This window comes from Lagenorhynchus albirostris, chromosome 12 (genome assembly GCF_949774975.1).
Source record: "Lagenorhynchus albirostris chromosome 12, mLagAlb1.1, whole genome shotgun sequence".
Classification (NCBI taxonomy): domain Eukaryota; kingdom Metazoa; phylum Chordata; class Mammalia; order Artiodactyla; family Delphinidae; genus Lagenorhynchus; species Lagenorhynchus albirostris.
In genome coordinates this window covers 66,339,179-66,365,772 of record NC_083106.1, presented here as the reverse complement: position 1 = coordinate 66,365,772, position 26,594 = coordinate 66,339,179, and the positions used below count along the sequence as shown (strand labels likewise).

Here is a 26,594-nt window from a genome sequence, read left to right as displayed (position 1 = left end):
TTTGGTCCATAAATTTTTAAGGTTTCTTCCCCCTTTTTTCACTATAAAGTAATCTCTCACGGGTAAAAGATTTTTAAAACCGATTTATTCTAAACTATGCATAAATGACAGTATAGTTTCAGAATTTAAATTCAGTTAAAAAGATGACGACACTTGTAGCAACTAACATCTGTTGAACATGCATCAAGTGCCAGGCACTAAACTGAGTGCTCTGCATACATGACTTCACTTAGTCTCATAACAGCTCTGAGCTTGAGTAAGTATTGTTATAATCATTTTTTCAGAAGGTAAAACTCACAAAATGAACTGTCCAAAGTCATGCGGTGCTAAGTGGGGAGTTGAGACCTGAACACAGGTGCAGAGGTTACACTTTTTCCAGCAGAGCTTGTGCACAGCCTTCAGGCTGCTCGCTGACTTGTGCTGGGCAACAGCATCACTGCGAAGACCCCCCCACTCTCCACATCCCTGACAGCGGGGGGAGTGGGGGGGTCATAACTCCACCCAGGCTCCTAAGCCTTGTTACTACTGATAGAACACTAACTCTACACAGACGTAAAGAAACGTGTACTGAAGACATCTTAAAAAATCAGGGATATTCAGGGCTTCCCTGGTGGCGCAGTGGTTGAGAGTCCACCTGCCGATGCAGGGAACACGGGTTCCTGCCCCGGTCCGGGAAGATCCCACATGCCGCGGAGCAGCTGGGCCCGTGAGCCACGGCCGCTGAGCCTGTGCTCCGCAACAGGAGAGGCCACAACAGTGAGAGGCCCGCGTACCGCCACAAAAAAAAAAAAAAAAAAAAAATCAGGGATATTCAGATATTACGTTGTGCATGGTCTTAAAAGAATATAGTACATTCATTCAGTGGAAAGTAAACACTGACAAATTTACTTACTCTGCAACTAGACAATAGCATGGCCATGCTAAGAAACACAACAATCTAAACGACCTACAGCAGTAAGACACCAAAATTTTTTGAGACATCCTGAAATTGCCCCTTTGAACTTTTTAAATCTTATATCTCCTCAAATATGGTCTCATATTCTCAGAACAAACTAACTGGTATTTCAAAGTGTTTTTTAGCCAGAACATATTTAAAACATTCAGGTGGCCCATCAAACTGCCACTACGCTTCTCCTCCTCACCTGTTTGGTATGGTTGTCTACCATGCTAGAGGAGTCATCGACAGCCAGGCAAATCTGATACTGCCGTTTACTGGGCTTGGTCCTTCGAAGCCAAATCTTGTCTTTCCGAAACTGACTGGCAATGTATGGAATGACCTTCCGCATGTTCAGTCGCTTCCCAGTTCGATAATCTCCTCTGTTAAATTTAACCAAACAGGAGCAAGATTAAGGATAAAATCACAGTAACAATAACTTATAACCAGTGATACCAAATAACCAGTAACCTGGCACAATGAAGTGTTACTGTCCATTGAGATTATTAAGGGCTGGGATCTTCTTGATCAGCAGCAGACACACTGGACATGTATGTGGCAAGAATAATTAGGTCCTTTTAGAAAATTTAAAATACTTTCTAAAAAGAAAAAAAATGTTTGCATTGAATATTAAGTCTTGGATTCTCTTTTGTGTTCTGAAACCACGCTTCTGGACACATCTTTGGAAAGATCTAGGTGAGTGACGCATGCAGCAATTGAGTGATCCAACATGTAGAGGGTGAGCAGCACACACACCCAAAGGCTCAGCCAATTCTCCCATCAGGTATTAACTAACTAGTCACAGAAAGTGCATTCATACTGAACTTCACAGAAACTTCTGTGGTAGAGATGATAAAATGGCAACAAGGTAAGGAACGCCATACTAGAGCCTGTGCAGCACAAGTGGCAACCTAGACGCCAACACCATAGCTGTTACGTGCTAATAAGCTCAGCAGAAAAGGTGGCACTGCCATCTTTCCAGGGTACCATGAGTGCATCCAATGGAGAAGACTTACTTCAGCTTGGCAGCCTGGGTAGGCTCTAATATGAGACGAAGCTGTTCACACAGCTGTTGTGAAAGAGGTGCAGTTAAGACCAGGTAACTCTGCCACATCTCCACTGCTACCTTCTCCTGTGACAACAGCAACAACATGTAAGTTACCCTTAGTAGGCTGGAGCCAACCAAAGTCATTACAGCAAGATGAAGGCCTGAAACAAAGCAGTAGAAAACAACCTGCCTCTCTTGTCAAACTGCTGTCTGATTCACCTGGTTTAAAATGTCTCCTCCTGGGCTTCCCTGGTGGCACAGTGGTTAAGAGTCCGCCTGCCAGTGCTGGGGACACGGGTTCGAGCCCTGGTCCGGGAAGATCCCACATGCCACGGAGCAACTAAGCCCGTGCACCACAGCTACTGAGCCTGCACTCTAGAGCCCGAGAGCCACAACTACTGAAGCCCGCACACCTACAGCCTGTGCTCTGCAACAAGAGAAGCCACCACAATGAGAAGCCAGTGCACTGCAACAAAGAGTAGCCCCTGCTTGCTGCAACTAGAGAAAGCCCATACCCAGCAACGAAGACCCAATGCAGCCAAAAATAAATAAAATTTAAAAAGAAAATAATTAAAAATAATAAATAAATAAATAAAATGTCTCCTCTTCCACCAAAGCCACAACTCGTAGTTCCAATGAGAAAATAAGGTAATAAAATACTGGAATTCATGACCAAATCAATGCCTTATTCACATCACCTATGAGGAGTATATAATGTGTACCCTTCACATGGAGAGGGGGCCATGATGGGTAATTTTGGTGCCAGGAGATCCAGCCACTTAATCATGGTCTCTCAGGCTCATGTTTCAAAAACAAAAGTGACGAGTGCAAACCTCTCAAGTAACACTCAGCAGTGTGCTTATTTCCTGAATACAAAGCTCCATGGTTAGTTTTTTTTTTTTGCCAATTATGGCAGAGCAGTCAATACATGTGGTGAGAATAATGATAAGAGATACAAAACTAAAATGTGTATTTAGTAAATATTAGTAAATTTAGGATGCAAGGTCATTGAAAAGGAAACATCTGGTTTATCTACACTGCCATATTATATCAGCTGGCAATGTTCCAGGTGGCCTATTCAGAGAGTGACACAGTATAGACTTTTGCCCCATGTTTCAACCACTGTCACATCTATTACATCCATTACAGATTGAGCAGTGGAAGTTAAAGAATTAAACACACCAGTTTCTCTCTGTTTTAATTAAGCTACAGATCTAGTGGAAAACCAGGCAGAAAACAATGGATAGATGTAGGTTTCAGAATTATAATTATATTCTCCATATACTCGGTCGCTTTGACCAAGGTAATTGGAGTTAAGAATCTATTAAGTTTCCTGTACCTTAAAAAACAAAAGTCAGGATATTTTATAAAAACACCAGTGACTTACTTCTTCTGGGTTTCCAGATTCGTGTGGCTGCCATGTTTCCAGCTGTCTCTCCAGCTCCTGTCTTAGTTCATTGACATCTTTTAAGAAGGGCTAAAAGGGAAAAGCCACGGATAGAGGAGACCCAGGTTGGAATCACCAACTCACTATACCTGGTTGCCTTATTCCCTGCAGTACGAACTCCCCCTGAGATGCAAAACTTGAGCAAATTTAATGGCACAATTAAGACACCAGACAACCATTCTTCTCCTTCTCATTATGTAGAGGCAAAATGAATAAAGGAAATATTAACATTTAATAAATCCATCCCAGTAAAACAAAATACCCAGGAAGATATCAATAATGAAAATATTCTTTAATTAATCTAGACTATAATTAAGTCAAAGAATTAGGGACAACTCAGTTAATTTAGGCTCTTCCTAAATGCAGGCATTAAGTCAACGATTCTTACGATTCTTACTACTTAACCAACATAAACTTAACTGTCCTGCAGGCTCCTCACACAAGGCTGGTGGATATGAGAGGAGTAGATGTGAGAGCCAGAGGTCCAAGGACAAGACCCACCATCGTGGCCAGGTCAGGACACCGACCACCCACGGTGACCCTGGGATTAACTGTTAGAAGTATTATCTGCTCAGAGAACACGTCGTACCAACAGTACTCCTTAAAAGACTGATAAGGATATGATACCCCAAAACAACCAGATGCTACATAAAGTTCTTAAGACAAACATGTCTTAAGTTGTTTAAAAGCAACTTATAATTATGTTTTGTCAACTTATTGAAGTAGTAATTTGTGAAAGTTTTAGTACCTGGAAAATCGTGTCCACAAGGAACTGATGGGCTGTATGAATAGTCGAATCTCGGCTTCTCTCTGGTTTCTCATTCTCTGTCTCCCTGTGGGATGTGTCTGTCCTGGGGTCTTGGTCTTCCTCTGTGTTAACAGTTTGGGTCTCCATCTCCATCTCTTCAAAGCCTGTTCTCACACCATAATGTCAACATGAAGACTCAACCTTCACAGTCACGTGTCAATCCTAACAATTACTCAGACTTCACTCATTCACTCCCCAGCACATTAACACCTCGGCTCCACGTGTCCTTTCTCTCTGACACAGTCTGCCAATTCTCACTCCCTTAACTTCCCCCTCTTCCCACCCTGATATGGAAGGCGGCTGTTCCGGGAGGCAGAAGTAGGGGGAGACTGTTTTACCCTGACAAGCCTCACAGAACCGTGTGATCCATTAAACTATGTTCATGCAAATAAATAAATAAACTATGTGCATGCAGAACTTTGACAGAACCAAAAACTAAAATAACATCATAGCTCCATTTTATAGATGAGGAAGCTGAGACAAAGAAGACAAATTTGCCTCAACCTATAAAGTAAGAGAAAGTCTGGATTTGAATCTAGAAAGGTCTAAACACAGACCTATGCCTTTCCCACTGTCCTGTAACAGCCAGGCAGTCAGCAGTTCTAACGCCCCTGAGAAGACGGAAGCAGAAGGAAAAGTTTTTGAATTTAGCAAGTTCTTTTGAATTTCCACTTATACCACTGCTGATAAAGCTATTTTTTCATGTGTTGAATTTAAAAAACAAAACAGCCTTGTAATAGCACTTGGTCAGCTATGAAATGGAACTGTATGTAAGAAGTTTTGTTACCTTCTCACATGCACTTCCCCTATTCTATTTCTTTAAACATTTCTTTAAATAAAATGTTTAAATATAGTATATTTTCATATAATTAAAAATACTGTTTCTCTAATAATCAAGAATATATCTTCTGGGGGACTTCCTTGGTGGCACAGTGGATAAGACTCTGCGTTCCTAATGCAGGGGGCCCAGGTTCGATCCCTGGTCAAGGAACTCGATCCCAGATGTGTGCCACAACTAAGGAGGCAGTGAGCCGCAACTAAGACCCAGTGCAACCAAATAAGAAAGAAAAAAAAAAGAATATATCTTCTGGTCATACTGGAGCATGTGTACTATTCTGTTTTCTTCTACATATTTAAAAAAGACTGCTGGGTTGGGCTTTGCTGGTGGGGCAGTGGTTAAGAATCGGCCTGCCAATGCAGGGGACACGGGTTCAAGCCCTGGTCTGGGAAGACCCCACATGCCGCGGAGCAACTAAGCCCATGCGCCACAACTACTGAGCCTGCGCGCTAGAGCCCATGCTCTGCAACAAGAGAAGCCACTGCAGTGAGAAGCCCGCACACCACAACGGAAGAGTAGCCCCTGCTCGCTGCAACTAGAGGAAGCCCGTGCACAGCAACGAAGACCCAACACAGCCAAAAATAAATAATAGATTTTAAAAATAAATAAAATAAAAAAATAATAAAGACTGCTGGGATTTTGTCTGAAACTCAAGTTTCAAGGGTGTCTGTGAAGGACAGTGTCCTGTAACACCTTCCACCTTCCTACTCCCAAATGAAACATGTACAGGGAAATTATGGGCAAATGAATCTCTAAGCCATGGGTTAGGATGGGGAAAGAAGTGACCAAGCGCGACTGCAGCACCAGAGAAATGGCTTCTGTGAGTCGGAGAGCTTAGGCAGGAGGGTGTGCTCACTGCAGGACTCACCCGGCCCAGCTGTGCGCCCCGACCTGGCTTCCTGGGACTCCAGCTGCTCTGGGTCTATTGCGCAGAGCTCCTCCTGCTCCCCCGTGCCCGCGGAGGCGTCCTCTGTCTCCTCCTCTTCCCAAGCCTTGCTGGGGTCCTTTGCAGACTGCTGCTGCTCCGTGCTAGCCACATCTGCCAACAAAGTGCACACACGTGAAAAGGTCAGCTCTCTGCAGACAAAGCCATCACGAGTGGGTGTGCTTTTGGTCATTCGTACTTCCCAAGATTCTGCCCCTGACTGGTTATGTGGCTTGGACACAGTACTTGGCTTGTTTGTGACCTACTGATGTAAGTGCTTAACACTCCCCCACCTCGCCCCCCAGCCAGAAGCTTCAAGGATACAGTGTAACTATACATGTGACCATAGATTGGATGTTTAGCTGGGTTTTTATTGCTATGACCAGAGACTGAACCAGAATAAACATGCCAGGCACGTGACTCAGAGCAGCTAATGGAATCATCCTCATTGCCAAGTTATGGGTGGAAAACCTGTAGTGATAAAGTAAAACACAGGGCACAGAAAGATCAGCATGGGAATCCCAGCATCGTGATCTTGGACAAGTTCTTAAATATCTTTGGCCTCAGTGTGCTGATCTATAAAATGGAGACATCCTAGCTGGTAAAGACTGTCAGAGGAACTCCATGATCATGCTGCAAAGGCTCAGAATGGTGCTGGGCACAAGGTAAACGCTCCATGCGTGGCAGCCATCACTGTATTGCTTCACTTTTCTTAAAAGTGGGGACAGGGGGAGAAAAGAGTAATCCACAGCAGAGCAGTATTTTTGTACCATCCTCACAGTACACATTACCAACACCAGCTTACATATTAGGAACGAAACAGTGAAAAGTTACCAAGAGAACTTGAAGCGGAGACTGAGTGACGACTGACTACTCCCTTTCTATGCTGAGATCTTTTTTCTCCTTGTTTGTTTGTTCATTTATGGCTGCGTTGGGTCTTCATCGCTGCGTGCGGGCTTTCTCTAGCTGTGGTGAGCGGGGACTAGTCTTTGTAACGGTGCATGTGCTTCTCATTGCGGTGGCTTCTCTTGTTGCAGAGCACAGGCTCTAGGCACGCAGGCTTCAGTAGTTGTGGCTCGCGGGCTCTAGAGTGCAGGCTCAGTAGTTGTGGCACACGGGCTTAGTTGCTCCGTGGCATGTGGGATCTTCTCGGACCAGGCCTTGAACCCGTGCCCCTGCATTGGCAGGCAGATTCTCAACCACTGTGCCAACCAGGGAAGTACTGTGCCAACCAGGGAAGTCCTCTCTCCTTTCTTGAAACACAGATTTCAAGTTCACAGCTCCTATCATTGCCGGGTGATTATGAAGGAATGTCCACTACTCAGAATCCCTGAGATCAGTGCTGGGTCTGGATGCGGCCAGCCATTACCAAAGGTATTTAAAAGGCCTACACTAGACCCAGAACCCTGAACACTGAAACCCTGCACTTGGCTACAGATATCTTTATATCAAAAACAAACTGTATTTCTGCACAGTTCTTATTAGAAGGAAACTAGTTTAAAAAGCCATTTCCCCTCCCTCCTAAGATGACTTTTAAGAACACCTGGTGGGCACACAGCATAAGCACTCACAGAGCTCAGTAAGCAAAGGAGAAGCCTTCCCTGAATCATACCATAGGTCTGTACGTCATAGGGCTCGCTACCCTGTTTAATGTGCTCAAATGCTTCCGCGTCCTCTGCCTGGGTCTGGGCCGGGCCCTGCTCGGTGTGGCTGTCCGTGTCCACAGTCCTCAGCCTCTTGTGCACACGCTCATTGTGGTCACCCATGGAGCGTTCGTTGTCGGCCTGCCCAGGTTTCCTCTTAAAACTCTGCGGGAAATATGAGGAAATTCATCAGAACCTTGTCTGTAATGGCAAAAATAGTAAAAATAATCATAATATTTATCCTCAGGGGGCTGATTAAGTTAATCAGGTGTACCAGACAAGAGTGGATTTCAGTGAAGCTGTTAATAGGAAGATCTCTAAATACATATACAGAGCAATCTCTATGATATACTTTTATACCTGGAACAAAGGCAAAGAGGCAAAGAAACACTCTCACACAGGGAGGTGCACACACACAAACATCCGTACATATACTACATATGCAGAAAGTCTCTTAGAGAGAAGACAAGACTGGCAGCACCAATATGCTCTGAGGATAGTCCCTTGGGTGGCTTGAAGACAGGAATAAAATGGAAGCTTTTTAGGGGATTGGTTTCTATACACTAATTTTGTATCACATGCATGAATAATACCCCATTTTAAAAAGCCTTATTTTTAAAACACAAAAGAGGGAATTCCCTGCCAGTCCAGTGGTTAGGACTTGTCACTTTCACTGCTGGGGCCTGGGTTCAATCCCTGGTTGGGGAAATAAGATCCCGCAAGCTATGCAGTGCAGCCAAAATAAATAAATCAAATTAAATTTTAAAAAATTTAAAAATAAAACACAAAAGAGAATGGACAGTGAACAGAGTTAAGACTGGTTAGTCCTTGGCAACAACACACAACACCTGGTTTTTAGGCTCCATAATAAGAACTTAACATGATAAGGGTGTGTGTGTGCGTGCATGCGTGCATGTGTGCATCTGTGTCTGTGTGTGCGTGTCTGTGTGTGTGCATGTGTCTGTGTCTCTGTGTCTTGTGTACGTGTCTGTGTGTGTGTGTCTGTCCCCACACAGGGAAGAAGCCCCAGCTGGGAAAGCCCCACAGTCCTGGTCTGCTCACCAAGGCTGACATCATGGTGAGACAGCAAAGTCTGGGAATTTGGTGTTTTTTTTTTTAAAACCATTACATTTAGAACATCATTTTACATGCAGCCTTCACCTAAGTTTAGGTGAAGAGTGATAGAGACCTGTGTGTTTTTCCTGGTGTTTTTCTGAGAGGCCAACCGGGCAATGAAGTTGGATTCATGGCCTTCTGCCTGGTTTGCATCCGCAGCTCCACTGCCGTGTTCCTGTGAAATCCAAGCCACAAAGAATGAGGTGGAGGAAGCTGTGCAAGCATCTGGTTATTGACTGCACTGTGTACAACTCGTCTCACCATTCTCATCTCACAGTCACATGCAGTTGGCACTCTACATCCGGGGACACGGGGGGCCCACTGCACTGCGCCAGTTTACATAAGGGACTTGAGCAGCCTCGGATTTGGGTATCCAGGGGGGTCTTGGAATCAATCCTTCTTGGACCCCAAGGGACAACTGTGACCATACCTGCCTGCCTGCTCTGGAACTCACCCATGACTAAGGCTTGGCCTGTGGGCAGAAATGAGAGCATCTAGACCTGAGTCTGTTACCCTCTTGCGGGCCTTCGTTAGTTCCTTGTCTACAGGAGGTAATGGCTTAATCTGAAGTTGGGACAGACCTCAATTTGAAACCAGGCTTCATCACCAACCAGCTGGGTACTCTGGAGACTGTCATTTAACTTTACTGGAGCTTATTTAACTCAGATATAAAATGGAGAACGTAGGGACTTCTCTGGTGGCGCAGTGGTTAAGAATCCGCCTGCCAATGCAGGGGACACGGGTTCCATCCCTGGTCCAGGAAGATCCCACATGCCGCGGAGCAACTAAGCCTGTGCGCCACAACTAGTGAGCCTGCGCTCTAGAGCCCAAGAGCCACAACTACTGAGCCCATGTGCCACAACTCCACAAGAGAAGCCACTGCAATGAGAAGCACGTGCACAATGAAGAGTAGACCCCACTCGCTGCAACTAGAGAAAGCCCGTGCACAGCAACGAAGACCCAACGCAGCCAAAACTAAATAAAAGAAAAAGAAAAGTGTTCTTAAAAAATAAAAAAATAGGGCTTCCCTGGTGGCACAGTGGTTGAGAGTCCGCCTGCCGACGCAGGGGACGTGGGTTCATGCCCCGGTCTGGGAAGATCCCACATGCCGCGGAGCGGCTAGTCCCGTGAGCCATGGCCGCTGAGCCTGCGCGTCCGAAGCCTGTGCTCCACAACGGGGGAGGCCACAACAGTAAGAGGCCCGCGTACCGAAAAAAATTTAAAAAAAAAAAATAAATAAATAAAATGGAGAACATACAAAGAACAATAATATCTATCTTATAGGGCCACGATGAAGACTTGCTAAAGTAATGAAATGCTCAGCACCTAATGGGTGCTCAGTAAATGGTTTGGAAGGGGGATGAGAAATATAAACCATTGTAATTATTGCTGAGAAAGCAGGGGTGCAGAGAGGCCAAGGGAGTTGTCCAGAGAAACCTCTGAGTAGCAGGCCCTCCAACTTCCAGGGCTCCTTCCAGGCTGCCAGTGCCCCAACTGGGCCACAAAAGACACATCACCCTACGTCAAGGAATGAAGAGGTACTTTCCATTTGAAATTAAAATGTTTAGAAGCCTGGTGAACAGCGAGGAAAAGGGAAGCACTACTAGATACTAGAGCCATACCACTGCATGCAGTCTCAAATTCAGCCCTTCTTTCCTTAGGAGCTTTCTAAAATATAATTTGAACTTGATTCTCCCACAGAGAGCTACACTCTAATAACTTTTTCTCATTAAGCACATCACTTAAATAAAGTGTGTAAAAGTATTCTGGGATTTGTTCCAGGAGGCATATAAAAATAGGCGTACGACCACTTTCTTAATGAATGGGAGATGATATTTTAGATGTCAACCACAAAAAAACATCACACACGACCCAATTACTGCTAAATAGAACTTGGTTTTGGACAGGGAGAAGAGGCCCTCCCAAGGGGCAGCTGGCGAGGCAAAGAGGGCCCTTCACCTCCTTCCCCTGCTCCTTCTCGGGCGCGGCCCCTGCCAGCTCCACGGCACACTCGCTCTGCACGCTCTCCAAGCCCGTCTGCCCGCAGGAGTCGTGCTCTTTCCTCTCCGTAGCCTCTGGCACCTGCTGCTCCGTGTCAGAGTTCTCCCCTTCTTCTTCTTCTTGCATCTGCAGGGAAATCAAACACAGCATTAACTGCTCTGGAGGAAGAAGATGAGGTAGGGGGCCCCCCTCACCAAGGGGAGTCTGCAGGGAGGGGACCGGCCGAAGCAGGTCTTAAACAGAAACAAAGAGCTGCTTGGCAAAGTAGCCTAAGAGAGATTCCAGTGGGAAGAAGGTAACTTTTTCTCATCATCATTATTTTTAATCGAAGACAAGCCAGACCCGCCATGATACCTGAGGCTGGAGACCCTGGTCAGCAGGGACGTCCTTCTCTGCACCTTCCTCACTGGCGTCCTTGTCCTCCAAAGACTGCTGCTGCTCCTCTGCATTCTCTTCAGGATGCTGGGCAACATTCTTGTCTTGGTCGTCAGCTCCTGTGTCCATCTCTTCCTCCCCCTCCTCCTGGTCATCTTCACTGGAGCCTCCCTCAGGCTCGTGCTGACCCTGACCCTCATTCTGGTCAGCCTCAGTCTCTTCGTTTATGTCTTCAGCTTCATGACCTGCTTCTACAGTATCCATTGGTTTCTCTTTAATTTCCAAAGGATTCTCTTCTGGACAGATGAAACCAAAAAAAGGAACACAGAATTTAAAAATCAAACAATGTGATTTCTTAAGATGGGATGTAGTTACACAAGTGTCTTATTATTATTCTCGAACCAGGAGTTGGCAAACTATGGTCCTTGGGCCAAATCTGGCCATCCACATATTTCTGCAAATTTCTCCACAAGTTTTACAGGAACACAGCTGCACCAACCGTTTACCTATGTGTTTCCCCCATCCATTCTGTATTACCTACAGCTGCTTTCACACTATAAGAGCAGAACTGAGTATTTGCGACTCTGTTGCAGCTTATGACCTGCAAAGACTGTATGTTTATTATCTGACCGACCCTTCACAGAAAAATTTTGCCTACGTCTGCTCTTAACCGTACTTACATATTGCACACAACTGTTTAGATGGTGCATTTCATTAAAGAATAAGTAACCCACTAAAAAATCCTAAAAGCCACCATAACAATAGGAATATTTTAGAACAGATAGGAAATGCCAGTCTAATTTTCAATTATCACTGGGAATAATTGGTAGACATCATTCTTTAACATACACAGAAAATACAACATATATTCAAATGGGAACAATCTAATTTAAACATTTTGTTTATTTAAAAGAGCTTTTCTATACTTTGGGCACTTCAGAAATCAGTTATTTTGTTAGCAAATAATTCTTTAAAATAATTGCTTCTTCAGATTCACAGAGAGAACTAGTGGTTACCAGTGTGTGTGTGTGTGTGTGTGTGTGTGTGTGTGTGTGTGTGTGTCTGTGTGTGTGTGTGTCTGTGTGTGCGTGTGTGGGGGTATGTGCTTGTGTGTTGAGGGTAGGAGAGTGGGAGGTACAAACTGTCAGGTGTAAGGCTCAAGGATGTATTATATACACCATGGGGAATAGAGCCAATATTTCGTAGTAACCAGAAATGGAAAGAACTGTATAAAACTTAAAAAAACATTTTTTAATAGTAATTGCTTCTTAGTTTATGTACACAGTAGCTTAAAACGAGCCTGGATATTTTTCTAGGGCAAATGGCTTATTAGATTCTCAGTGGATTTTAATTTTATGCTTGGTTGTTGAATTTAAGGTTGAAGTAAGATTCCAAAATTATAAGTTAATGGAACTGCCTTAGAAGCAGCAGCTTATACTACATTTAAAAAGAAAACCAGAGGGCTTCCCGGTGGCGCAGTGGTTAAGAATCCGCCTGCTAATGCAGGGGACACGGGTTCGAGCCCTGGTCCGGGAAGATCCCACATGCCGCAGAGCAACAAAGCCCGTGCGCCACAACTACTGAGCCTGCGCTCTAGAGCCCGCGAGCCACAACTCCTGAAGCCCACGTGCCTAGAGCCCATGCTCCACAACAAGAGAAGCCACTGCAATGAGAAGCCTGTGCACTGCAACGAAGAGCAGCCCCCGCTCACTGCAACCAGAGAAAACCCATGCACAGCAACAAAGACCCAACGTAGCCAAACAATAAAAATTAAATTTATTTTAAAAAAAAGTAAACTAGAGATTCACAGAGCGAAGACTGTTCTAAGCACGAATTACCAAATACCTTAAACGTGAGAAATGCATTTAAATTTATGAGCCATATACTCACCTCCTAGATTTAACAGATGTTAACGTGTTACCACAAGTGTATCAAACTTGTCACTTATTTTTAAGAAATAAATGGTTCTGGACACAGCTGTCTGGATTCTGGATGCCTTCGCCCTTCCTACTTCCTCAGAGCTTATAACCTGAAGTTACTGTATATTATTCCTTTCTATGTGTTTGTACATTTGATGTATCCATAAATAATATATAGTACTGGTTCTTGTATTACATTTCCACCTAAATGGTACCTCTCATTAATTCTTTTGTAACTTGCTCTTTTCCAGTATAGTGTTTGTAATAGCTTTCTACATATATAGCTGATTCACTAAGAAGCAGAGCCTGGCTGGCGCCACCTTTCATCTGGTTACCCACCACGACGGGGGCTCTCTATTTCAGCGGCACCGCGTACACAAGCTTCTGATACTAGACAGCACCCCCAAGGAGTCACACTCGGGTTGAACACTGGGTGACAGAGGCGCTAGAGTACTGCCATGCCAAGTGATTTCTTTTGGGATTATTCCATTTCACTCCCCATGATGATTTCATATTTCAGACTAAGCACACAACATACGCACAACAATCAACAACTTTTCCAGGAAAGCTGTGACTGGGCTCCATGAGAGGCCTGGCTCTACCTGGACTGCACGGTGTTTACATCAACCCATGAGATGGAGCAATGGTGACACTGTGGGGCAATGGAGCTGTGTGTGACAGCACCGCCTGGGACAGCAGCACTGAAACACAGGATAGGAGATGACAGGAGTGACAGAGACCTGCTGGTTTACAAGCTTTAGGTCTACCTAGAGGAGAAACACAACAAAGAAAAAGCGAGGAATTTTATCAAACTGGAATTGTGCTGACCAGACACAATAATGACCTGGCCATGACACTGGCCTGAAGAGAAATCTGTTACTGCTCAGTTTCAGTGACTTCCAACGGGCTCTTTAGGTTTCAAAAGACACACCTTCTCCGTCTTCGCGGTCTGTGTCCCCATCACCATCCTTGTCTTCACTGTCTAGGTCCAAGTCATCTGGAAGGTCCAAGGCCTCAGGTTCGGGCAGCTTTTCCTGATTGCCATGGTAAGGGTCCACCTCATTCTCATCATATTCCCTCTTTGGACAACGGACAGAACAGGAAAAAAAAATAAAAATGAACTTTTAAAAAGTGTAGCATTCAGGGGCTTCCCTGGTGGCGCAGTGGTGGAGAGTCCGCCTGCCGATGCAGGGGACACGGGTTCGTGCCCTGGTCCGGGAAGATCCCACATGCCGCGGAGCGGCTGGGCCCGTGAGCCATGGCCGCTGAGCCTGCGCATCCAGAGCCTGTGCTCCGCAGCGGGAGAGGCCACAGCGGTGAGAGGCCCGCATACCGCAAAAAAAAAAAAAAGTGTAGCATTCACATATAATCAGCTCAAAGCACAGTTGACTCTTGAGCAACACAGGTCTGAACTGTGTGAGTCTACTTACGTGGACCACTTATGCACGTTTTTTTCAATAAATACGTGCTCCAGTGCCACACAGATCCGCGGCTCGTGGGACCCGCGGATGTAGAGGGCCAGCTGTAAAGTTACACACAGATTTCCAACCCTGCAGATGGTCAGTGCCCCCAGCGCCTACATTGCTCAAGGGTCAACTGTAGTTATGCTGAGAGAATACAGTGTCTCTTCCCTAAAATTACCAGCACACATTAGAATTTTACCAATATGTTTTGAATTTTCATGTTGGAATTTCAAGTTTCACTTTCAGTGCACATTCTCCACCGATAAGAGGTGCTGCGTTACTTAATCTCAAAGAGGACACGGAAGTTTATGGGAAGAAATATAGAAAAGGACCACAGGTTTTAGCTTCCAAACTACAGCATGAGTCCAAACAGCATGAAGACCACCTCATCGGTAACCAATAGTTAGATATTTTATGTCCGGTTAAGAGGCTCTGTTACACACTCCCTTATGAGGCAATGGGAAAACAAATGATAAGCAGGGAAAAAAATGTCTTGAGACACCCCAGGAGCTGTGCGTTGCAGTGGCCCTGGCCTTGAGTCAGGAGAGCAGGTTGGTTTTGAATCCTCATTACCTCATCTATTTGTTCATTAATTTTATCTTGGCCTTGCTCATCATCAGCTTCTGCTTCTTCCTTTCCTTCCTTCTTATCTTGCTGGGTTTTATCTCTGTTTGACTTCCCAGCATCCAAGTTGTCATCTTTAGCAACAAGTTCAGGATCTTCCTAAATATTAGAGGAAGAAAAAACACAAAAATCCTCACTCTCAATATGAAAAACTGCTTTCACATAGGGTGACCCTACCTAACGCAGCTCTTAGACACACATTGGGCCAACCCCATGGAAACATCCAGCCGACAAGGGCATATGTAATCCTGGAGGGAACGTGCAGGTCTGCCCGGATGGCAGCAGTGAGGGCAGGTGTGTGAACAGCGGGGGTGGGGGGTTGTCGTGAACATGCAGGTCAGGTTACTCTTTTAGCTGTGAAGACAATCGATAACCTAGATAGCAGAGGAAAAAGAAGAAACAGAGATGGAAGAAACAGAAGAAGAAAAACCAAGACAGAAAAGGATGAGCAGTGAACAGCAGGGAGTAGTATTTGGGAGGAAGACTGCCTCCTCTCAACCTAGGGACTATGTGATGGAGGGAATCTTTTAATTACCTCATCCATTCCTGGTCCTGTTTCTTCAGTTTTACTGTCTTCTTCCTCCTCATCTTCCTCACCATCGTCATCACCCCAAAGCCTCTCATCTAGTTTGTCAGCTTCCTCACCATTCAGATCGCCCATCTGTTTATCCAGGTCTCCACCCTCACTGTCTGATTTCTCATCATCCTCTTCTGAAAGGGAAGAAGGCGATGAGCTTAGTTCAGCAGATCCCCAAATTGATCTGTTCCTGTGTATGTAGGAGAGGCAAGGGCCAGGCAAGGGTCCTACCTGGGATTTACTGCCTGTTTCTACAGAACACCCTAGAGGAGATGCTTTAGATCTCAAGTAGTCCTACTGTGTTTTGCAGACTGTTTGGAGGAGGAAGGAGGTCTGTGACGTGTTATGTCGACAGACTGTAAGGAGGGTGGTGGAACAGCTGTCAGGATGCCTAGTTCTGGTGCTGGGAGAATGTTCATTATGGGACTTCAGCAACTTCACTGGGTTTTGGTTTCTTACCTGGGAAATGATGAGGCGGGACTACGAAATTTCCAAGGTTCCTCCCCATCTCCAACATACTCTATGTCAATGATTTACCCAACATCTCAAATCATGTGTCTAGCTCAATTAACCAGAATTTTCTTGCCTTTGTCTTCGTTCAAGGTCTACTTTGACAAAGGTTATACCCTTAAACACTACTTAGGCATGCATACATTCTTCTACTCTGAGGTCAGGTATCATTTCTGCAAGGCATTCACTTAAAGTAAGACACTGTATTTCAGATTAAACTTTGGACAGAAATTGAGGGCAATAGTTGAATTGTGGTTCCAACACGATAGATGATAATGTGCTGTAAGAAATCTTATTATCAAATAATTTTCAATGCCATGTAATGTTCATAAGTTAAATGAAAAAAGCAGACTATAGAACCACTTATGGTCTCTGGGTCTATATATATACATGCAAGAAATGGAAATAACCCAAAACTGATTAAGTGATTTATTTGGGTGGTAGGCCTAAAGGGTATCGATTTGGTTTCTGCATTTTTGTTCCAAATCGTCTACAACAAATGTCTACTAATTTTGTAATTAGAAAAAAATATATATTTAAAAAACCCTCCCCAGAACAATTTCACTTGAGCTGAGAGCCAAGCTCTGCCAGGGATCATCTCCCTGCTCTCCTGGATTTCCCTGAAGGACACTGCGGAGTCACTGATCTGGCGCAGGAGGCAGCCAGAACATCAGAGGCAGCGTCTCCGCTTACTCAAGAGCAGAATCTCCAAAATGGACTAGAGACTTCTGACCGGAGGTGGGGATGGCACAGGCATGTACTGATGTTTCCACCTGCAGTTATGCAGAGGAACCAACTTGTTCCAAAAGGGTATAATAGGCTCCTTATTGGAAATATGTAATTTCCTGTATAAAATATTTATTTTTCAAGAATAAGAATGAAGTGACAGATAATCTCAAACCTTGTTCTTCAAGCTCCCCATCATGCATTTTCCCATCAAAGTCTTCTGACATCTCAATGGCATTATCCTCCCCCTTAATGTCTGATTTTGAGTCAGGATCCTCTTTATCCTTTTCTTGACCCTTCTGAAATGTATCTTCTGCCTATATCAAAAAGCATTATAGAAACATAAATGCACACTGTAACATTACTAATGTTTATTCAGCTCTAAACAGAATATATAAATGCCAAGATTAATGGTATAAAATTATCTCTGGGGAGAGAAAATACACATAATTAGTGACTTGCTTTAACATTTCTGTAATTAATTTCCAGTTTTATTACATTTTTTGTTAGAGAATATAGAATTTTGTTGAGGTTTTCTCCATGAGAATTGTCTGTTTGCCAAGCCATGCAGCTTGTGGGATCTTAGTCTCCCGACCAGGGATTGAACCTGGGCTACCTGCGGTGGAAGCACAGAGTCCTAACCACTGGACCGACAGGGAATTTCCCTGAATTTTTTTTTTTTTAATCCATACATATTAAAAAAGACTATGCATCCTCTGTAGGGTAAAAGAAAATTCATCAGTCTTATTATATTGCCCATAAATTTAATATGTTTTGTCACTTTGATCTCTCATAGACATTATCCAACTGTGAATGTAATTTTTCCCCCTACTACTTTCCTTTTTATTTTTTTATTGAAGTATAGTTGATTTACAATGTTGTGTTAGTTTCGGGTGTACAGCAAAGTGTACACCTACACACTTTTTCAGATTCTTTTCCATTGTAGGTTATTACAAGATATTTAATATAGTTCCCTATACAGGTATACAGTCGGTCCTTGTTTACCTGTTTTATATACAGTAGTGTGTGCATGTTAATCCCAAACTCCTAATTTATCCCTCGCCAGTGAATGTAATTTTCTTCACTTTTCCTTAAACTATATATTCCTACATAATCTACACTGCATTGGGGGCAAAAGATTCACATTGTTATGTTTCATTATAGCTGAATTTTTAAAGTTCTTTTTTTAAGATACAAAAGTAATACAATCTCACTTAAAAATTTCTAAGCAAAACAGAAAGAATAAAGTTCCTCCAGCACCACCATCCTCCAAAACTCCCAAAGAAATTACCACTGGTGATGTTCTGGCACCTACTTTAATCTGTAAGTACACCAACAGATGCTTAGAAATATAGATGGGGTATACCAATACCGGCCTCCCGCATCTTCTTCAACAAAAAGGGATTATGCCTGACAAACTGTTTTGCCGTCTGCTTTTTTATTTAAGTTAAAAAATGTCTCCTAGATATATTTCCATGTTGTCACTTACAAACCTATCTCATTGTGTTTAACTATAGTATTGCTCTGCATGAGTAGTATCATAATTTAAATAATTCACAATTTTCACCAGTATAAATAATGCTGTAGTGAGCATCCTTGTATAAACACACTCCATTATACACATATTTATTATCTTGGACCCTTATTAGCATTTGTACAAGAAAACATGGAATTCCTAGGTCAAAGAACACACACAATTTAAAATTTATTAGATACTGCTAAATTGTTCTGATAGCTTTCTATCCCACTTAATGTTTTTTACATTGGATTTGTACTTTTCTGTTAGGTTTACTTTTTCCTTTATTTTTCCATTAACAAATTACTGTGTGCTAATTAAGTTAAATTTGAGAAATACGGAAAAAGGCCAAAATAACAATAATGTGTATGTTATCTGTGTATATATATCCACACACATAATGTACACGAGAGCTATGCCACATAAACGCTAGCATTACTCTTTTGTTTTTTTTATTTCTTTCCAATTTTCCCTTCAAAGGAAGAGAGGAAGCTTGGATTGGTTTGTTCCATTATTTTCAGTAAGTATAACCATACCTTAAATAGAAATTTATGCAGTGCTCTAAATTTAGAATATAAGTGATAAAAAGTAATTCCACTACCTCTTCTTTCTTCAAGTCACGGTTGATTAATCCAAATAAAAGTAGTGTGTTTAAAAAAACACTCCCAAATGAGATTGGAATTTAAAAAAGCAACACAACAATCTTAGTCCAAAGCATCTAAATATTTCAAAAGCATTCTTGATTCCAAATAAAAAAGGATATAGATTTTAAAAATTTCACCATGTCTTAAAGACATACAACAATAAAACCTATTAACAGCAAACACTGGCATTGTTGTTTAATGCAATTATCACTTAAAATAGCCAAGCTTTTTATCCCTAAATGAACCACTACCAAAAATGCTCCCTTACAAGTCATCAGCAAAAGTTTTCCCATTTAAAATAAGAAATTTTTAAATCATTTCCCTCCCCAATTATAGCTACAACCAATGACTGCGCTGCCAAAGTTCCTTTCTGTAGTCTTTAAGCTTTTAATTTACATCCACTCCCTAAGCTCCAGTATTCTTAGGTGCCTAGATCACAGTTTGAAAACCATTAACCTAGTAGAAAAACCATTTATATATGTAATTTAAATAGTGAAAAAGGAGTGAGCTTCTGTAAACTATATACATATTTCATGCCTGTGAAAACGTACCTGTTCTTCATTTTCTATCTGGTCACTCACATCCTTCACGCCCTCGCCTTCTCCAATCCCACCTCCCTCATAGTCATGGAACTCAGTCGCTCCCTCTCCCGCTGAATCTTCCATAAATTCTTTGGGCAAGCAAAATCCCTCAAAAATAAAAAGAGTGAAAGTTACGTTAAAAAAAAAAAGCAATAAAGAAGGGATTTCCAGTCCTGCTGCAGGAGAAAATACTGTAAATAAATGATTAATTCTTTTCTAGCTCAGTATTTTAAATCTGATTGAAGTACAGTAGACTTTTGTTGGTGACAACAGTTATTATGCAGTTTCAAAGCTTGACATCAGATTTAATATACAAGGTTTTGAGACTCTGTGGAGGCCACTGGTGTGTAGTAATTTGTCATCTGCCAAGACAAAAATCTGAATGAGGTATACATTAGGACGGTATTTAAGGAGCAAGTTATGGGGCGGGGTGCGGCACAGAAACTCTCAGTGTCTAAATCCCAAAGGGGTTTTGTCCTTTACTTCTCAAATCAGTAAGCCTGAAAGGAAGGAGAGAAGACATGTAACCCCGGAGGTACAGCAACTTGAAAGCAGATGCTACAAGTGAGAGATTTCATTTCCTTTCATTGAAGAAAATTTTGTGTGATGCTCCTCAAATAAAGTCATGTTTATTACAACACAAAAAAACATGCCTTCCCCTTCAGCTCTTGAAGTAAATCTGTCACTCTCAGGGAACGTGCTGTATCTAGCCTGGGCTGTTTGCTGCCAAGGCACCTGGCACCCTAGCACCCAGCATGGCAATGGGGTCTAGAGTTAAGAACAAGGTCAGACACAGCAAGACTTGTGAAGAGTTAATAAAACTGTATTTCATGTCAGAAAATAGCCCAGGGTTTCCCTGGTGGCACAGTGGTTGAGAGTCCGCCTGCCGATGCAGGGGACACGGGTTCGGGCCCCGGTCCGGGAAGATCCCACATGCCGCAGAGCGGCTGGGCCCGTGAGCCATGGCCGCTGAGCCTGCACGTCCAGAGCCTGTGCTCCGCAACGGGAGAGGCCACAACAGTGAGAGGCCTGCGTACCGCAAAACAAACAAACAAACAAAAAAACCAAATATCAACTACTAGTGTGTGGGACAAAAGTGAACAGAAAAAGAAGAAAATAATGGCTCTCAATCAGAAATTTTATCAGAGAAAGTACAAGCTATCAAGATCAAGCTATCAAGCCAATCTAAGGATGAGAATGTACTACAAATAAGCTGTCGACTAACAAGACCAAGTTCCAAGACCAGCAAACACTGATTTTGACTTAGTTACACAGAACTAGTTTCCTATGGATTAAGTGCTTTAATCACAACCAAGATCTATTATCTTTTTTTTTTTTTTGGCCTCGCCATGTAGCACACGGGATCTTAGTTCCCTGACCAGGGATTGAACCTGTGTCCCCACTGCAGTGGAAGCTCAGAGTCCTGGACCACCAGGGAATTCCCCAAAATCTATTATCTTAGCACTGTGTCTAACCTACTTTCAAGTTCCCTCAGCACTCCTCAGAGAGGATAGGAACACAATTAGGACATTTAAATGAATGGAAAGGCAAACTCACCTTCAGGACATGTATTCTTGGAAAGTCGACTGAAAAATACATTTTGGTTAAGACAGTGAGATACACTATTTTAAAGAAATATGTTTAGATGCAGGCAGAATAACCATAAAGGAAGGAGATTCAGGATGTCCTTCTGCAGGTCACGTTACTACAGTGGCTGCAGCTGGGACAGCCACTGAGCTCCCAACACTTTGCTTCCATCAAAACCACTTCTACCCCACACCGCTACCCCCAAACACACACAGGTCTGACAGCCCACGGTCATTCTAGAACTTGTCAGACAAGAGAAATGGTGCAAGTGGACAAACGTAGCTAACCCAAATCTCAGGGCACCCTCAACATACACTGTCCTGCCACTGTCTTCTACATGCAAGTGTTTCCTCCAAGAAGTGATGGGATGTAAGACTGGCTCAGTGCCCATCAGATAGAGGGGGTAAATCTGAGAGGCATTCATTTATCCATTACACAACAAATATACGTATTTATCCTCCAGATACAAGGCACGGGCTTGCTCCCATTTTTTTTTTTAACCATTTCCAGTATTCCAGATACTCAGAACTAAGAACTCTTGATTGACTGTTTACAAGAAGCCTAGACCTCACCTTCAGTTTGTAAATTCCTATCTTCCTCAAGTGCATCTCACCTATTATACTATACTTAGATTCAGAAAAGATCTTAAAATACTAGGGACAAAACAAAAACAAAAAACTATATACTTAGTTGAAGGTGATTCTCACAAAAATGCAAATCCCATTTGTAAAATGAGGAAACTGAGGCTAAGTGACTCACTCACTCTGAGTCCCAGAACCGGACACCCTTGTGACTGGACTTACCACGCCAGGCTGGGCCTGTTAGTTCTGACTGCTGCTCCTGAATTCCAAGGGTAGGGTCTACAATCTCTATAACTTCAGTGATTTTCACAGCACTGGGTACATGGCTGAATGATGAATGACTTCCCTATTAAAGACGCCCCTCCTAACATTAAGAGCCCCATTGCCATTTCAGCATGCGTTAGTATAAACGACCGAAAACTTAACAGCCTTAAGGATTCATCTGTCCTACAAGTCTAGCTCAGAGTTATCAGAAGAAGATTTCAAATTGGAGACCAGGAAAGAAGGGTGTGAACAGAAAGCAGCAGCCTTTAGACAGACTCTGGAGTCTAGGGAGCTCCGCAGTGAGGGACCTTCAGGTTCCAAACCTTTAGTGGAAAAAGGATTAGTAAAAGGAGGCCAGACAAAGAAGTAAAAAATCCACAGGGAGAGTGGGAATTCCCTGGTGGTCCAGTGATTAGGACTCCACGCTTCACTGCCGAGGGCCTGGGTTCAATCCCTGGTCAGGGAACTAAGATCCCACAAGCTGCGCAGCCAAGGGAAAAAAATTGTATTTTGTAATTGTCTTAATACCTTTGAGAGACTGCTTTCCACCTACAAAAACATATAAATAAATAAACATATAAATAAATATATATATATATACATATATATATATAAATCCACAGAGAGAGCAAATCACCTCCTGCTATTTGTGAAGGCCCAAAATAAAATCCCATCAAACCAAACACTAATGGGTATGGAATACATGGGTACCTGCTTCCCCATGGTGCTCCACGTAAATAGTCCTTACCTTCTGGGCAAGCTCCGTAAAGATCTGGGCAAGCACAGAGAGCAGCTTTGCAGTGCTGCGGTGAGTTGCCAAAGACACGGTCAGGAAGAAGAGGACGAGGTCAGAGTACCTGGAGAGCATGGGCACTAGGCGCACCAACAAGCGGCAGGACTGGGCGAAGAACTGGGGGCAAAACAGATCAAAAGGCCTGCTCACACCAGGTCTCCTCTGGGGTGACTAGGTAGTGACGGTGGTTGTACCACCTTGTCAATGTAGTAAAGGTCACTAATGGTACATTTTATTTACACACACGTACATAACACCTACTCACTGAGATCTCTTCCTTGTTTACACAAACCCTCACAACACTACACTTTAAATTCTTAGTCACTTAAGTCTCAGTTAGTTAACAAAGTTGTTTGGTGTTTAAAAAATATGTTTATATACAAATTCTACTGGGAATCAGAGTTGGCACTGGAGGCAATACTACAGAATTACAAGTCCTCAAAAATAAGTTGCTTCTGTGGACTTATGGAGATGATAACGTCATCCTCTTCTGGCTTACTGTGAAGGGACAGGTGTTTGCACAGTACGGCCATCAGGCCTTAGTTACGGCGGCAACACCCACCATTAACATCGAATACCCAGGAGTATGTGATCAGGACGGGAAAGAACCCCAAGATAATGGATATTCTGGATGGGCAGCATTTTTGCACCTACGCATCTTACAACTGTAATCCTTAGCCAGCAAGCCCTAAGCTTTCCAAAGTTTGTCAGTGAGGTTTACATGTATAAAGACATCAAGAGATTCTTAGTGATTTTGCCGAGGAGGCCTGCTTTGGGACCACCACATGGAGCAAGGTGAAACCCCCTCTGCCTCTGCTCAGCCCACTTGGACAGCAAGCAGCCTGTAAGGAACCACTGGTTACCGTGTGCTTCGCTGCTGTGCCATCCTCGCCAGACGATTTCAGCCGCTCCAAGAGCTCAGAGACAGCGGAAATTATTTTCTGCACATGCAAAGTGCTCACATCGGCCCAGAAGTCATCCTCTAAGAGTTTTGTTAGATGTCCTGACTGCAGTCTCTCAAAGCCTGCTGCCTCTTTCATTCACGGAAAAGAATGACATGGTAAGTAACAGAAAACAAACTCTTTTCATCTCCATTCATCCAATAATCATTTCCCACATCTGGCCTTAAATATTTAGCCACAAAAATAGATCATCAAAATAAAAATTAAATCAAGTAAGAAACTAGTATTTTCCTGATCTCAGACATACCATCTTCTTGCGGTCTTGTTTGGTGAGTGTTCTCCTCTGTTTTTTTACTATTTCTTTCTGCTAAGTTCTGGATGGCACAAAGGATGGCCCGGATGGCAGTTTCCATCTGCTCTGAAAAATCCTCCACAAACCCGTCATCCAGCATTTGGTTTCCTAGTAAAGTAACATGGTGCAGAACAAATTTTTAAAAACTCAGTCATTTGTTTCAGTGCTTCTGGAAATCATTAACAATCCTCATTTGTCATTTTAACAAACAGCCACCTTGTAAACACCTGCTATGGTTGAGCCAGTGTCAAGCTGTGCTGGGTACAAAGAAGAAAGAGACACATTCCCGGCCTAGGTAAACCTATAAGGTTATTGTCTTGTATTAAAACAATTTTGCTAAAAGAATGCCAAAAATATGAAAATAGTTAAGATGGAATATATGAACACCAACTTAGTCCAAACATTAGCCAGCAGCTTTCCAGTCTAAGGAAGAACTTTCTGAAACAGCCAGTGAGTCTGTGTTACTTACTCATGTGCTATAAAGTATGCAACGTGATGGCAATCCAGAGGCAAGGTTCTCAAACAAAAGAGGCAACAAAAGTTAAGAGCTATGTGTTCCAACTATACTTCCCTGCCTTGGAACCCTGGACAGATCCGTCTAGAACAAAACACAATGTGTCTTTAGGACAGCCTGGACTTAAATCTATAAGATATCGTTCCTACACTGGGCTTTTACTCCCTTACTGAACAATAGTCCTCACCTCCTTGGCTGCCTGGGGTAAGCAGATGTGTCTTCCAAGTAGAGAAGTCATCTGTGGCTTTATTGATCTCTCTTCTTACATATTCCAGGCTCTTGACTAATGCCATTTGTGGGTCTGTTTGCTCACCCTCTACCCCTGGAAGAATGAACAAGGACTCTAGGCCTTGCAAATGAGCTGACACCTGGGACAGGCAACTCAGCCCAGAAGAGCAAACTTCAAAATCTTTCCTGCAACAACAGAAATGCCATAATGTTGAAAGGAAGGTGCTAACACACACACACTCTCCCTCCCTCCCTCCCTCCCTCCAACCACTAAAACTCACTGCATCTAAAGATTTACAGCTAGACGTATGCCACAAAGTGCTATGAGGGTCCACTGGAAAACCGAGGACTGAAGCATGACCCCTTCCATCATTTCATCCCATTACTAAACCCTGACCAAGCGCCGCACACACAGAGGCAGAGCAAAGACGTAGGCACACTCACCAAGAATGAAAGAGAGTCTCACAAGATTGCTGCCTAATTCTGTCAACATCAGCTTTCACTGTCTTAATGGCTTTCAGCATCTCCGTTAATCTCACAGTTGACTGTTGCCAAAGCTGGTCCTGTTTTCGCATCCGGCAACCAGAGGGCAGCTGCCTTCCAGGAACTGGGGATGGGTAGCTCAGATCTGACGGGATCAGGTCCAGCACTGCTCCAGAAAGCTGCCCCTTGGTGAGCTCTGGTCCTTCCAGGGAGGGGGCAGAAGGCTGACCCTGTGCCTGGGCATCACCTTGGCCTGCAGCTGGCCCTGCACTGGGGCAGCACTGGAGGAGCCAGGAGAGCTGCTCAAGCAGGATCTGGCTCTGCATGGCCAGGTGCTGCAGCCTCTCTGTCCACTGCTGCACCCCGTCCTGAGGGGGGAAGGCCACGGGGTAGACGGGCGGCCCCGTCAGCCTGCTGTCAATCTCCTGCACACAACTGAGGAGGTTCCTGTGCAGAGAAACAAACCCATGGGGATAACACATGGCACCTTAACTGTGTCACCGCGCTGTTTGTAACGGTAAATTCACTGATTTCTGAACGAAGTTTGGGCTTTTCCACATAATCAAGAAGAGAGGATTCCCCAGATAAGTAAAAAGTCTGTTCAAACGCCTTCCAAAGTACTTAAACACATCCTTCAGTGTAGCAGAAGCATCGGTGCTCACTGCTTATCTCCTGCCCCTTACAGGCCTCTCACATCCAACACAGTCACAGCACCACAGTGATTTCAACCACTATTTTCTAAAAACAAATCTAGTAAATATAGTAGACTTTGCTAGATAAAACTCTTATGAGTGGAGAAGAAAATAGCTGAAGTAATTACAGTCTAGAAATACTACCTGTCAGCCAAGGATCCACTCAGCAGATGATGACAGGCTTCCTGTCCTCATCTTTTAAGTATCCATTTCTATCGAGGAGCACCAGTGTATGGTTCAGCAAATTGCAACTCTGTGATCCAAAAAGCCGACTCACATCTGATCTGTGCCCAGAGTCTGAGACACCCGATGCCATGAAAGCAACCCTGCCCTCGGCCCACATGGACTGCCAATCACAGACGCCCTCATTCCAGACCCAGGTATGGTTCAGCCGTGCACATTTTTACCGTCTGACTCGGCCTCGAACCATCCCCCAGAGGTACTGCCAAAACCAGGGGGCAGAGGCATCACCACCAAAAGCAAGGGGCCAAACCAAGGCAAAC

The 26,594-nt window shown here is 43.6% G+C and overlaps 2 protein-coding genes across 2 annotated transcripts in view; one reads left to right on the top strand and one right to left on the bottom strand.

Moving 5' to 3' along the window:
- Positions 1–5,646, top strand: part of ANKRD6 (ankyrin repeat domain 6) — a 217,670-nt gene extending 212,024 nt beyond the window's left edge. Inside the window, exon 19 of the mRNA XM_060168181.1 lies at positions 3,860–5,646. The gene's annotated coding sequence lies outside the window, so the exon portion shown is untranslated. The remainder of the gene's footprint in view (positions 1–3,859) is intronic.
- Positions 1–26,594, bottom strand: part of MDN1 (midasin AAA ATPase 1) — a 154,869-nt gene that overhangs the window by 5,380 nt on the left and 122,895 nt on the right. Inside the window, exons 79-97 of the mRNA XM_060168184.1 lie at positions 25,361–25,846; positions 24,876–25,102; positions 24,130–24,282; positions 23,784–23,953; positions 22,876–23,037; positions 19,666–19,803; positions 17,130–17,271; positions 15,677–15,852; positions 15,091–15,240; positions 13,986–14,133; positions 11,115–11,431; positions 10,719–10,886; positions 8,833–8,934; positions 7,613–7,808; positions 5,944–6,114; positions 4,178–4,341; positions 3,370–3,459; positions 1,951–2,066; positions 1,143–1,317 (exon numbers count right to left, since the gene is read on the bottom strand). Of these exons, the coding sequence (XP_060024167.1) occupies positions 1,143–1,317; positions 1,951–2,066; positions 3,370–3,459; positions 4,178–4,341; positions 5,944–6,114; positions 7,613–7,808; positions 8,833–8,934; positions 10,719–10,886; positions 11,115–11,431; positions 13,986–14,133; positions 15,091–15,240; positions 15,677–15,852; positions 17,130–17,271; positions 19,666–19,803; positions 22,876–23,037; positions 23,784–23,953; positions 24,130–24,282; positions 24,876–25,102; positions 25,361–25,846 (3,451 nt within the window). The remainder of the gene's footprint in view (positions 1–1,142; positions 1,318–1,950; positions 2,067–3,369; positions 3,460–4,177; positions 4,342–5,943; positions 6,115–7,612; positions 7,809–8,832; positions 8,935–10,718; positions 10,887–11,114; positions 11,432–13,985; positions 14,134–15,090; positions 15,241–15,676; positions 15,853–17,129; positions 17,272–19,665; positions 19,804–22,875; positions 23,038–23,783; positions 23,954–24,129; positions 24,283–24,875; positions 25,103–25,360; positions 25,847–26,594) is intronic.